The 13,738-nt window shown below is 48.8% G+C and overlaps 1 protein-coding gene across 1 annotated transcript in view; it reads left to right on the top strand.

The window, feature by feature from the left end:
* The first annotated feature begins 1,973 nt into the window (after window positions 1–1,973).
* The window catches only part of Bcat1 (branched chain amino acid transaminase 1), a 78,348-nt gene continuing 66,583 nt past the window's right edge, over window positions 1,974–13,738 (top strand). The window contains exons 1-3 of the mRNA XM_051173364.1: window positions 1,974–2,166; window positions 3,315–3,383; window positions 10,438–10,638. Of these exons, the coding sequence (XP_051029321.1) occupies window positions 1,978–2,166; window positions 3,315–3,383; window positions 10,438–10,638 (459 nt within the window). The 5' untranslated portion in view covers window positions 1,974–1,977. The remainder of the gene's footprint in view (window positions 2,167–3,314; window positions 3,384–10,437; window positions 10,639–13,738) is intronic.

Genomic DNA, 13,738 nt, shown 5'->3' with positions numbered 1-13,738 from the left:
GGACTTTGCCACCTGCGCTGCCATTTTGGGGGCCCCAACTGTGACATCTGTGGCACTGTGTGTCTTGTAGTCAGGTTGCTGTTGGAGCCACGGGTTCATTGCTGGGGGGTCGCTGGTGGTCATCGTTCTCCTCTGATAGAACCTTCCGGCACCATGTGGGGCAGTCAGTAGGGATGAGACATCAGCTGGGCGCTGGGTCCGTTTCTCCATGTTTGGTGACATAAGTTGTGTCTTCAGCAATATGACTCTTCAGGGTTATGGAGAGAAACCAATAACCTGGGATGTTTGGGACTCCATGGGGCAAAAAGTCAACAAGGCAGAACCTTTTCCTGGCACTGGAGGTTTTACTTGGTGGCATAAGATGTCTAGTTGGGCACTGTCTCCCCCATTGTATGGTGACCCCATTTAAGTTCTCTTGATATGTGTGTTTATTTTAGGAAGTTTCTGTAGTAGCAGGTTTCCATGTGGCTTTGCAAATGGCCTTTGGTGTGATTTGCTGCTCCCTGAGGTCCCTCCTTTTCTTCCCATCTCTATCCCTACTCAATCCTAGTCTAGATTTGCCCTTTTTCTCTTTATAATACCATAGTCTATCTCTTCTTTCCTGGGAAGATCCGCTTCATCTCCCTGCTCCTTTACAAGCTACCTATGGTCTGTGATTATTCACTGAAACAAGTATTTAAAGCGCAAAAACCTGACATTCACATTTAAAACATTCAGTACCTGTCTTTGGGATCTGGGCTACCTCACGGTGGCTGTTTCCCACTCCATCCATTTACCTGCAGATCTCATTTTCCTTAACAGCTGAATAATTTTCTTCGTGTACATGTATCACACTTTGTTATTCATTCATCAGTTAACTGTTTGCAATTCCTGGCTGTAATGAACACAGCGGCCACGAACATGCATAAGCAATGAGATGTCTAGGCCCAAGAGTACTGCAGTTGGGTCTTTAAGTAAACCAACTTCCAGCTTTTTGGAGAGCCCTGCTGTGATAGATCCTATCCTGGCCAGGGGACTGGCAGGCCCAACTAGTTAAGTCCTTAGGGAGGAGACAGTAGTATTTAAAGTTCTAATATTTGGGGCAGGTCAGAATTCCCTTCTCTTGGGTGTTGGTGGCACATGCTTTTAATCCCAGCACTGGGGAGGCAGAGGCAGGCGGATCTCTATGAGTTCAAGGCCAGCTTGGTCTACAGTGGGAGTTACAGGACAGGCTCCAAAGCAATGCAGAGAAACCCTGTCATGAAAAACAAACAAACAAAACAACCCAACAACAACTAAAAAACAAAAACAACAACCAAAATAAAGGAAAAAAAAAAAAAAAACAGAATTCCTCTCTTTCTGACTGAGGGCTTAAGATTCCTTCCTTTTGTTGACCAGGAGGAAGTACTTCTCCTTTAAAAGGTCTCCACAGAGTTCTGATGGCTCTACCTTTGCAAACAGAATTTTAAATCCCTGGTAGGGAAAGCTGCGAAACTTCCTTTCTAGTTTTACTTGGGAAACAGCGGGTGGTGTTCAAAGCTGACCCGGCGGTAGGGATCCACCCTCCAAGGCTTTCAAGAACTGGCCGGGTCATCTTTCATCAGCTTCCCAAGTGCTAGGGTTAAAAGCGACAGCCACCACGCTAGCAGGAACGCTCGCTGTTCGGCCTGCACAAGCTAAACCTCACAGAGATGACTTCCGAGGCTGGCAGCAGGCTAGCTAGGTCACAGGCATTGCGACGCAGCCCTGGAAAACCAGATTCATGTCTCTAAGTCAGACGGTGTCAGTCCCAAAGCCCAGGCACAGATGTCAGTTCCCCAGCTGCAAACCCTGGTCCTTTACCCACCCCCGGAGTCCCAGAGAAAGCCATTGTGATGTAAGTGAGTCGCAGAGATGCCCCGGGTCCGCAGAGTTCTTGAGTAAAACGCCGGCGTTCCTGGGCCCTCCACACGCGTGCTCAGCCCCGCGTGACTGACTGCACGCACCCACGACGCGGAGATGCTGCAGCGTCTGCGCTCCTCCCTGTGCCGGGTGCCCGCCGGTGCCTCTCCATTCCGTCCGCCAGTGCCGGCCACGCGGAGCAGCAGCCCCGGGCTCGCGGGATTCGCCGTGCGCCACGCATTGCCACGCGCCCGCAGCTTCGTCATGGCCTGCTTGCCCCCGGCAACTGCAGCCCTGGCACGCCAGGTACCGGCACGATGAAGGGCGAGGGGGCGCCAGGACAGCAGGCATCCCGCGGGGGACTCACTCGGGGGTCACAGCCGGAGGGCGCCACGAAGTTCTCGGGGATCACAGCAGGGCGCCCCGGGTCACGAGGGCCTGCCACGGGAGGCTCGGGGGTCGCCACGGAGGACGCAGGGACTGGAGGCTCAGGGTCGCTGCGGTGGTTGCCAGGAGGGGACTGGGGTGGAGATGATTCATGCATGGGTGCTTGCGGGTCGCCACCGGGGACTGGGACTCGGGGGCTGCTAGTGTCTGCAGGGAATTTTGGGGTTATCCTGGGGGTCTCCACCGGGCATGCGGGGCTCGCCACTGGGACTTAGGGAAACTCATGCTTTTTCACTGGGGACGCAGGAGTCGTCATCAGCGATGTTGGGGGTCACAGTCGGGGACGGGGAGCAGTTGAGGGTCGCTACAGGGACTTGGACACCACCAGGGCTGCGGGTGTCACGACCTGGAAAAGTGAGGGAAAGCCTTCCCCACCCGAAAATAAATATCCCACCTCAGCCTCTGGTTCCTTCCCAGTTATGTGGCAAATTAGCGTCCAGCTTTTTTGTGTCCCTGTCCCTTTCCCTGGTTAATTCCGAACTACAGTATCCTATTTATTCGCCACCGGCATCAAGAGGTTTTGTTCTTCAAGTGCGAGGTTTTGGCCGCGCAGAAGCACCAGGGACCCCGCGGTAGAGAAAATGGTTCCAGCCAATCCGCGCCCCCTCGCACTTGATGCAGCCTGCCTATTGTGCGCCTGTGACTGACAGGACCACGAGGCCGAGCGCGCTCGGAAGATCCCCCCCCCCCTATAAATGGCTTAAACCCTCGTTCTGGACGACTCACTCGGACATTCAGGAGACAATTGCTTTCTTGTTCATTGCGGGTGAACCCTGCCTCCTGGCTGACCAGGAATTTAACGAGCCCCTCCCTAAGCTACTGGAAGATAAGCCAGACCTGGAGACGTTTGGGAGGCTGGGACAATATTCTGGCTGGAGCTGACCCCCGGTGTTGGACGCTCCAGGCTTGGTTTTTCTGTCTTCTGTGATGGTGAGTCCCTTGATCAGGTCCCCGAGATGACCCACCTGACTTTGCTTAATGGAGATTTAATTATTTTTATTTTCAAGGACTGCAGTAATGGATGCTCGGTGCCCTTTGCTGGAGATTCAGGACCCCAAGTGGCTGAGACTTTCAGGGTAAGACATCTTCAAGAGGTTAAATTGAAGGTAATGGGTTTCAGGTTGAGATTGGGGGTGGGGTATTTTTAACTTGCGTTAAGTTTGCACATATTTTTTGAATTTTAAATTACAGCTGGGGAGGGAAGAAGTTAACTCGAGATTATTACCAGTCAGCAAAACAAAATATACCTAGCAGTAAACTGCTTGATTTATTTTATCAAGCATATGTTTTATTGGAAAAAAGTCAATTGATGAATAGGAATCTGAGTAGTTTTTTTTTTTCCTTTTTTTTTTTTTTTAAATTGTGTCAGCTTAACCCTTCCCTCTGCTCGTCCAAAAAAAAAGGCACTGTGTCTTCTGTCCTTAAAAATCACAGAAGACACTTACGGTTCAGTGTTGCATTTTCTTTCCATCTGAATTGTGTGGTTTTTGCATGACATGGCCTCATGCTCACAGGGGAGTTCCTGAAGGGACAAAGATACAGATCTCCTCAGGTCTTGACAGCCCTTCATCCTCATCCACCACCCTGCAGCCTGGAGGGTTTGCAGCTCTCCATGCCTGCTTGCCTCTGCCTATTTGCTGGCTCTGATACCCACTGCTGATTGTCATCCATAGTACAGAATGTCCCTGTGACCTCACATCCTGGCAGAGCTCCGAGAGGGGCTGAAACTTTGACTCATCAGTTTTGTACAGCACTGGGCACAAGAAGGGGAAGCTGAATTCGAGATCTTAAGCCTTCTGCTCACAACCATTTTGTTTAAAACCAAAATATAGTAAAACACGCTAATATGAGCACTGTGAGTTTTGTCTGTGATTTCTGGTGCACTAAAGTAATCCCCCATAGCACTAAGCAATAGGTTTAACTGCTAATCCGAATAGACTGCTTGGTAGCTTCCAAGACCTCCCTCTGTAGTTGTTGGAGGTGGGGCTCAGTTCTTGCAGAAGGGCCTGCCTGGAATTCCAGAATTCCATCCTATAATATCTGGAAAGCTTGGGATCGTCCTGGAACTCTGTGCAAACCAGGTTGGCCTTGGACTCTTAGTAACGTTTGCAAGACAAAGACTCAGTAAGTCAGTTTCTGAAAAGAAATTATTACATTTTTTTTCCAATGGAAAGGACTTCATACTTTTATACAAAGTATTCAGTGCAAGATAAGTTCATACTGAAAGCAATGTGTTCGTTAACTGAAATTGGTTGTGTGTGTTGATGCTCCCCTAGTCTGCTAGTGTTCTTGGCGGGGCTTGAGACAGTTTTGGTAATCTGGGGAGTAAAAAGGATGGGTTTTATTGGAAGCCAGTGCTGGCTGTTGAACCCAGGACTCTTGCACACACAAGCCAGAGCCTCTGTTTCACTGACTCATACCCTTAGCCTGGATCTTTGTGGCTGAATTTTCTGTCTGTCCTCTCTGCCTCCCAGGTCTCTCCTAGGTCCCATTCTTATTACTGTCCCTTCTCCACTAATGGTTAAAGTGACGGTGATGTTCTCTAGCTGGGCCCAGAAAGCAGCCATCTTTTTTTTTTTTTTCTTTACAAGTTAAAAGAAGATCTATTGTCATTGAAAGTTTTCATTGATTTATTAATTATTGTGGAGGATGCCGTGTGCATGTGTGGAGGGCAGCTTGGAGGGGTTTGATTCTCCCCACATTGTGACTTGAGGCCACTGGAAAGGCGTGTGCTGTGTGCATCTTTGCCCTAGGCCACCTCCCAGGCCTTTTTTCTCATTTTTTTCTTCTTTAGATTTATTTTTAACTGTGTCTGTATGTGGAGATCAGATGCATTTCATTCTCTGCAGCTGTAGTTACGGACACTTGACATGGGCGATGGGAATCGAACCTGGGTCCTGGAGGAGCAGCCTGCACCCTAGCCTGGAGCCATCCTCTAGCTCCCTTAGCTCAACCTTTTAAGGAACTGTATTTATTACCTCTGAGTCTTACTTACACCAGGGTCCTCTTCGAAAGAGATTCGCTCTCTGCATCCTACAGTTTCCCCTGGTTGACCCCAAAGCTGTAGAGTTACTTCGTCAGATCTCCTCAGGTTATCAGAGAGGATCTGTAAAAAGCACTGAGCTGGCCAGGCACTCTTTCTCAGCAGAGGGGAAAGCGGCAGGAGCTCTGCAGAGAGAGCCTCGTGCTTCCATGTTGATTGGTGCAGCCTGGGCTCTAGACTCCTATGTTTCCAGTGCAGAGAAGTTTGGGTGGGCTCTGCAAGGAAGGTTTGCAAGAACTTCCTTATTGTGGGCATCTAATCAGAAAATTGATTTCTTCTTTTTTATTAAAGTATTTTTATATGTGTTTTTATTTATTTTGTATGAGTATGGGTCTGTGCACGTGCAAACCAGAGAACAACTTGTAGGCATGGCTTGCCCCTTCTAGAACCATGTGGGTCCTAGGTATTGAACTTAGGGCATCAGGATTGGAGGCAAAGCACCTTTACCCACTGAACCATATAGCTGGTCCAGAAGCTTGTTTTAGTATGCTTGGCTTTTGCTCATGTTTCTTACTTCCTGGTTGCTGTGCTTTCCTGTAGTCTTCCAATGCCCGCGATATAAAACTTTGTGTAAATATTGCTTGGCTGGCCACCCCACCCCCACCCATTTCTTTCTTTCTGAGATAAGGTTCCGTAGCTCAGGCTGGCCTTGTACTCAGAGGGATCCGCCTGCCTGCCTCTGCCTCCTGAATGAGTGCTGGGATTAAAGATGTGGGCCACCACCTGCTGGTTCTGACATTTTTTTTTTTTTTAAAGATTTATTGTTACTTTGTGTGTATGAATGCTTCCCTCTCTGTGTGGGTGTGTATGTATCACATGCATGTTTGGTATCCACACAGACTTGTCTAGGATGTCGGCTCCTTTGCACCAGCTTTACAGATCATTGTGAGCTGTCACGTGGGTGCTGGAATTGAACCAGCTCTGAAAGAGCAGCCCTGGTCTCACCTGCTGAGCGCGTCTTCAGTCCCCATCCCCATCTGCCTACTTCCCCCAGCCTTTGCCTTTAATCCCAGCACTCTGGGGATAGAGGCTGATGAGTCTTTGAGCTCAAGGCCAGCTAGGGCTGTATAGTGAGACCCGAATTGCAGAAATTTTCTCAAAGGAATTTTGAGGTCTTGGTGAATTTGATGAAGGCCACGGAATTTTGTGTTACTTAGAAAAACCTGGACCCAGGGCATTCTATTTGTTAAAATCTGGATGAGAGGGGAGGTATTCAGGGAAGACACTGGTTCTGGCAAATGAAAGGAATGCCTGGAGATTTTATCTTTGGGAATTTCAACTCGTATTCGTAAGTTAGAATTAGAACACCAATTTTAATTTCTTTTTGACTGAAGCGTTTGTATGGATGTTGCTGTGTGTGCGATGTCTTCAGAGCCCGGAGGAAGGTGGCGGAAGGTCTTGGAGCTGAAGTTATACTTGTCTCTGAGCTGCCTGACCATGCTAGGGGCAGAACTCTGAAACAACGGCAAGTGCTCTTACCCGATGAGCCGTCTCTTTGACCCCAGAAGAAACACCAACTTGAGGGAAAACGTACTCTGTCTCAGCTTGGCCATTAAGCAGCTCTAGTCTAGTGCTTTGGTTTAGCCTGGGGTAACTGGGTGGCCCTGCCTCTGTCTTTCTATTTTTTGCAATGTTGAATGTTGAGCCCAGGACTTTACACAGTAGTCAGAGTTCTCTAACTCGAGCTACGGGCCCAACTCTGGAAGCATTTTAGGCAGAGGGTTCAGAATATACAATTACATACAGTGGGCCGTGCTCGTCTTAACATGGGGATTTGAACTCAGGTCCCTCTAACTTTCACAGCAAGTCCCCCCCCCCCCCTTGTACAACTGTGGAAAAATTTAAAAGCTATAAGATGATCACATTTCAAAATGTACCTAGAACCTCCGAGGGGCCAGGAGCTCAAAGTGATTTTTTTATTTTGTTCAAAGTGATTTTTTTTTAAGCTGGGCAGACCAACTATCTCCCGATGATCTCCCAGGCTTGAGAGCTTGGGCCTGGAAAATCACTGGAGTGGAGGTGGGCAAGCCGGGGGACAAGCAGCAGGACAAACTTCAGCATTCCTCAGATTCTTTTCCCTACTTCTCCTTACTGCTGGCTTGCTTATTCAGCTGACAGGCTACCAGGAAATAGAGGACAGCCTTGCTCTGCAGGCATCCATGGTGATCATCCCTTTGTGGGCCGGTGCTTGGGGTTCTATGCTGACAACCTGCTGAGCTTATGGCAAACTGCATTCCTGCCAAGGAGACAGTGAAGGCTACAGTCAGCAAAACAGAGCCAGGGGCTCTGAGAGCTGGATGGTGATTGGCGCGCAGGGGCAGAGCCCTCCATCCTGGTCCATCCCTTGCTGTAGGGTCTCTGTGACTGACCTTTTCCCCTGTCCTTCATTCATTCCTCCCTGTATATTCCTGCTGCAGGGTCTTTGCTATGTTCTGTTTGGTTCATCTGCCTGAAATACATTAATCCTAGGTGTATAGATGTATATAGACAATCCTGCCTGTTCTCTGAATCCAAGGCTGCCTCTGCAAAGCCAAGACCAGTGTTCCCTTCCCTGCCTGTTCTTCTGAGTCACTTCAGTTCTTCATAGCGTTGATCACCCTTTGATCTACTTTTCTGGTTATTTATTTATCTTCCCTTTGCTAGCAGAACAAAGACTTGATGTTTCTAGTGACCCATGGCATTGTGGGTAGATTAGCTGGAAATCAGTAGGTTGGGATAATCCTGTGCTAACCTGGGTGTCTGTTGCTGGCTGACGGTGACATTGTACAGGAAGTAAGAGCTGGGCCTCAGGCAGCCTCCATACATTCTGTGTGCTCCCTGAGCCACAGTGCCTCTGCAGTTAATGCTTATAAACAAAACTCAAGACACTAAGAAAAATGATGGTGAGGAACCAAGCCAGAGGGACAAGGAGAAGTGGGTGCCCTCCGGTTTTGACGAGGCAAAGACAGAATTTTTGAATTATCCTAATTCAGATGGTTATTGAAAAGTGAAGTTATTTTTTTAACTTAGTGCTTGAGGACAGTTTTATTAAAGTTCAAGAGAAAAATAGCAGGGTGGGCGAGCTGTAAATCTCGGTAGCTGCCTGGAGGAGGTGAGTTGATAAGGGGAGAAGAGGAAGCCTTGCTGAAGACCCATGCACATTCTCGATTGTCATTTAAAAAGGAAGTCATAGCCATGGGTGATGGCTCCGCACAGGTGTTGCCGTGTGCCCACACTCATGCCTATCGAGTGTATAATAAAATTTAAACCGCCAGTGCTCATTGGCTGTGCAGTGTTTAAGGCATGTCTGGAACCCAGTCTTGCCTTTTCAGCTCTCATCTTCAGCCTGTGCTGCTCTGTGTCTTCTGTGAGAAATGCTGCCAGTACTCTGTTTCCAGAGCCCATGGGACTGGGCATGGAGCCTGGTTGGTGGAGTTCGTGCCTAGGGTGCACCTGTTAGACCTGGGGTGCTGGCACTCGCCTGTAACTCTTAGGAGTCAGAGGCACGATGTTCCTCAGCTAAGTAGAGTTTTAAAGCCAGCCTGAGTGACGGGGTGGTCTGACAGGACACCTCCCTTCACCCCAAGCTTTCTCCTCCCTGGGATTTTTGTTGTTGTTTTTGGTTTTGGTTTTGTCTTTTACTGCTCTGTAGATGTTCTCAAGTTAAGGATCAGAACTGGGACGACTCTGGCCATTTGGGATGTTTAAACTGGCTTTGTGGAGAGTGGCTGCTGAGTGTGTTGTTTGCTAGTGTTCTTGTCTCTGTGTCTGGGAATAGGAGGGCCTTTGTTCACGATCTCTCGTCCTCCCAGTACAGAGGGCTTGCATCTGAGGCTTCATTCTTTGCTGGCTGTCTTCAAAGAGGAGAGTGCCTCCTGGCTGTGATCTCTGCCCTGTGCATCTGGCCCAGTGGGAGGCTTGTGCCTGGGATGCTCTGGGGAGCTGGAGATGGATGCAGCCCTGGGGAGATGCAGTGTCTCACACCTTAAGGGTGCTCCTGCAGCTGTGTGTTTCCTGGAGGATGCCCCTCCTTTCCGGAATGTTCCACTTGAGTCTGGTGGGAGTGGGGAGCAGAACCTGCCCTTCCTGCATCTTTCCCCTGCACCTACCATGTGGCACATGCCTGAGGTCTGCTTCTCATGACTTTGTAGCCAACATCATTGCAGAGATTTGTTTGTGAGTTAGCCTTGCTATGTAACCCTTCAATGGCCTGGTACTTGGTATGTAGCCCAGGCTGGCTTCGCGTTTGCGGCTCTCTTCCTCCTCCTCCTCCTCCGGCCTTCTGATTGCTGGGGTGACAGGTGTACACCGCCACACTCCTGCAGGGATCATTGGTTTTTATAAAAATATATTTTTAGATTTATTCACTTTGTTTTATGTGTGCTTGCCCCACATGCATGCCTGGTCCATACAGAGGCCAGAAGACAGCATCTCATGTCTAGCAACTTTGGATGTATGAATGGTTGTGAACCACCATGTGGGTGCTCTGGGTATTGAACTTGGATTCTCTGCAAGAACAACAAGAACTCTTTCCCACCGAGCCATCTTTCCAGCTCGAAGATTATGGTTTTTTAAAAATGTTTTTTTTTTATTGCAATAATTGTGTGTGTGTGTGTGTGTGTGTGTGTGTGTGTTATGGTGCTTGTGTGTGGGTCAGAGGACTCAGAGGACACCTCCCGGGAGTCGGTTCTTTCCTACTGTGTGGGTTCCAGGGATCAAGCTCAGGTTATCAGGCTTGGCAGCAAGCTCCTTTACTCTCTGAGCCATCTTGCCAGCCCGGATGCAGGTAGATATTATAAACAAGTGGCTGAACTCTGAGCACAGGTTTGGTCTCTTGAGTTCTCACGGCGTTTCAGTGTTCTGCTTGGGTTGTTTGAGACTTGTTGCTTTGTTTTTTTTTTAGACAAGGTTGGTGAGCTTCTGAGCCTCCTGTCTCCACCTCTTTGAGCCGTGGGGAGGTGGGGGTGGTTAAGCCCAGACCTCCATGCATGCTTAGCAACTAAATCAGCATCAGGGATGCTGTTCATGTTTGGACCTTTGGACCCTGTAGTCGGCGCCTTGTGGCTCTGATCCCTTTCCCTCACGATGTCCCATTTTTTCTTTTACAGGCCAAAGACCTCATCATCACACCAGCCACCGTCTTAAAGGAAAAGCCAGACCCCGACACCCTGGTGTTTGGAGCTTCCTTTACTGACCACATGCTGACGGTGGAGTGGTCCCTGGCATCTGGATGGGAGAAACCTCACATTAAGCCCTTTGAAAACTTATCCATACATCCCGCCGCCTCGGTTTTGCACTATGCCGTGGAAGTAAGTGTTTGGGAGCTGCCAGCGGCTGTGAGTCTCTTCCTCGTAAGCTTCTCTGGGCCAAGATAGGCTCTGTTGTCTTCACTGAAGCTTGCCAAAGAATGACACCTCAGAGAGCCCCAAAGTCCCAAGTAGTATTGATTTGTTTTTTGTTTTGTTTTCGAGACAGGGTTTCTCTGTGCCTTTGGAAGCTGTCCTGGAACTTGCTCTTGTAGGTAGACCAGGCTGGCCTTGAACTCACAGAGATCCTCCTGCCTCTGCCTCCCGAGTGCTGGGATTAAAGGTGTGTGCCACCACCGCCTGGCCGTATTGCTATTTTCTTAAGTAACCTGTTTCTCTCAGATTTTTGAGTGACTGAGAAAGGGTATAGGATGAGAGGCCCATACTGACTGCTGTTATAACCCCCTGTGGGTTTGCCCATTAAGGGATGGAATTGAATGAGCTCCTTCTTGCTTGTGTGCTTACAGAATCCCATCCCTGGTCCTCTGCAGATAGATACATAGTTAACCAGGTCTGCAGAACACTGCCCCATTCCCTTGGGCCTACATTTCGTTTTGTGTGATAGCTTCTTTCAGAATAATGAAGGTGCTAGAGATGAACACTGATCTACGAAGGGCTCGAACAATGGCCCTAGGGGGGAAATGTCAAGGGAGACGACATTTCTGAATGGTACAAGGGAGAACCATTTCTGAATACTGAATGCAAGCGCTGTGCTCTTTAGGGATCTTGTACTTTACATAGATCATTTTCATTTAATTATTTGTGTTTAGAGAGTTCAGATTTCCCACCTTAACTCGGATCCACTGAAGAGAGATCTGAAGAGAGAAGTTGCCTATGTCAGTGTTCAGGGCTGGAGAGCAGGCATGCTGCTTAGGAGCCCTGGCTGCTCTTGCAGAGAACCTGGCTTCAGTTCTCAGCATGCATGCCAGGGAGCTCACAGCTCGAGCACATGGACAGCCATGCACATACATATACAAATAAAATAATCTTAATAAAGAGGGAAATGTTTCAAATTAAAAAAAAAAAAAAAAATTGAGGGCCTAGAGGCAGACAGGGATGAGCTAGCTGCCTTCTATCTCAGGTGCTTCTGGAGGTTTATGGAGCTTGGGAAGTATGGTCAGGTATGGCTTAATCCTTTTGTCTAAGATGGATACACAGATATTACCTTCTGTTTTTAATTGTTTATTACATTTACCTATATTGTAGGGGGTGGAGGGCACGCCACAGCTGTATGTGGACATCAGAGGACAACTCGAGTCCTTTTCTAAATGGCACTCAGGTCATCAGGCTCTGTGGTAAGGCCTGTCCTTCACTTGATGAGCCTGCCCGCCCACCCGTAGAGAGGGTCTGTGTTCTCATTAATACAGCTCCTCATCTTGTGGTGACCCCCACCTTTCCCCTTGCAAAAACACCCAAACAAAACGAAATTATTTTGTTGTTACTCTGTAACTAGTCATAATATAAATATCTGATATACGGGATATCTGATATGTGACCCTGTCAAAGGGTCATTAACCCCCAGAGGGGTCTCCAATCACAGGTTGAGAACCACTCCTGTAGAGCCAAGGGAGACTGTGTGTGTGTTGACCTACTCTATAGTCCAAAGAATGGCCCATGCGCTCCCTTCAGAGCGAGTGACTCAGGTTTACAGAAAGCACAAGGTAAGAGAATGAACAGCAAGTGGCAGCTACAAAGACTCAGCAGACACATAGGGAAGCATGCTCAGGTTATAGGGCTCATAGCATCCAGGAGAGACAACCTGGGTAGCCCCATTGGGAAAACAAGCAGAAGTCAGTCACATCATTAGATTAGTGCTCACAACACCCCAAGAAAGGGCCTAGGGATGCCTATGGTTGGATCACCCTGAATGCTCCAGACTCGTCTGGTCATGGGGAACTCAGCGGGGTTGGGTCTGGTTAGCACTTGGATGGGAGACACTGTCCCGGAGTAAATGGGCTTGCTAGAGTTCCCAGCTGAAAGCAGGCTGATCTGTTCTTGAACCAGCTTCTGGCTTCAGATTCCCACCACAGGCATCTTTAAACATGGGATAAACAGCCGCAATGCCTTACTTTCCAGCGCTTCACAAGGACACAGTGTCTTTGCTGTTTTCTCTCTGTCGCAGGGCGAGGGTGTTGGCTTGCTCCAGGTTTGGAGGGCACTTGGGGTAAACACACTTGGGGCTGAAGAGGGAGGGCCCCCAGCCTTGTCTGGAGAGAGAGCTACATTGTGAGAGCTCTAACAGCACACAGCACTTTACCAATAGTGTACCCTGTGTGATCCCTGACCCGGCGGTGTCCTTAGTTCTAGAAGATGATCGAATGCCCTTAGTGCCTTTGGTTTGTGTCCTAAGGAAGGGTCTCCTAGCTTACTTAGGCTGGCTTCCGGCTTCCGGTATAGCTGAAGCTGGCCTTGAACTCCCCTCCCAGGTGCTAGGATTACAGGTGTGCACCACTATGCCAGGCTGAGCTTAGGGTTCTTAGTTTCTCCCCCAGGGGATTCTTGAGTTCTTAAGGCTGCTCATGCCAAGCCCCTTGCATCAAATGGCGGGTGAACGGACCATTCTCCTTCAGAGAAGGCTGCTGGTAACCCTGTGGCCTCTGGGGCCCTGATTCTCAGACTGGATTTCTGATTTCCGTTCATTTCTGAACCTCTGTAACCCAAATGCCCAGGCACCACAGCCTGAGAACTGCTGGTCTGCAGGAGGTGAATTAGGAAGAATTAAGGCCGTTTTGAGATTTAAAGAGTTGGGGTTTTGGAGACCTTTTCATACTATTATTATTGTTGTTGTTGTTGGCAGGCTGGGTTCAAACTCATAGCAATCCTCCTGCCTCAGCTGGGATTACATTTAAAAACTAACAGGTCTGGGATGGAACTTGGTGTTCAAGCATTTGCCCTGTCCTCCAGCCCGAAAACATAAGCAAAACCAAACACAGCCCTCAAATTGCAGTCATTCCATCACAGAGTAAAACCCACACCCTCCACCGTGTTATTACAGCCTAATAAAAGCACAGCTCCTCACGAGGCTTCATGGCTGGACTAAGTTACCAGAACGGCAAGAACTGGCTTGGGCCCAACACTGCCTGGGTGACCGAGAACCCGAGAC

This window comes from Phodopus roborovskii, unplaced genomic scaffold (assembly GCF_943737965.1).
Source record: "Phodopus roborovskii unplaced genomic scaffold, PHOROB, whole genome shotgun sequence".
Lineage (NCBI taxonomy): Eukaryota > Metazoa > Chordata > Mammalia > Rodentia > Cricetidae > Phodopus > Phodopus roborovskii.
The sequence above is the reverse complement of the archived record's forward strand: the minus strand, read 5'-3'. Positions and strand labels throughout refer to the sequence as shown.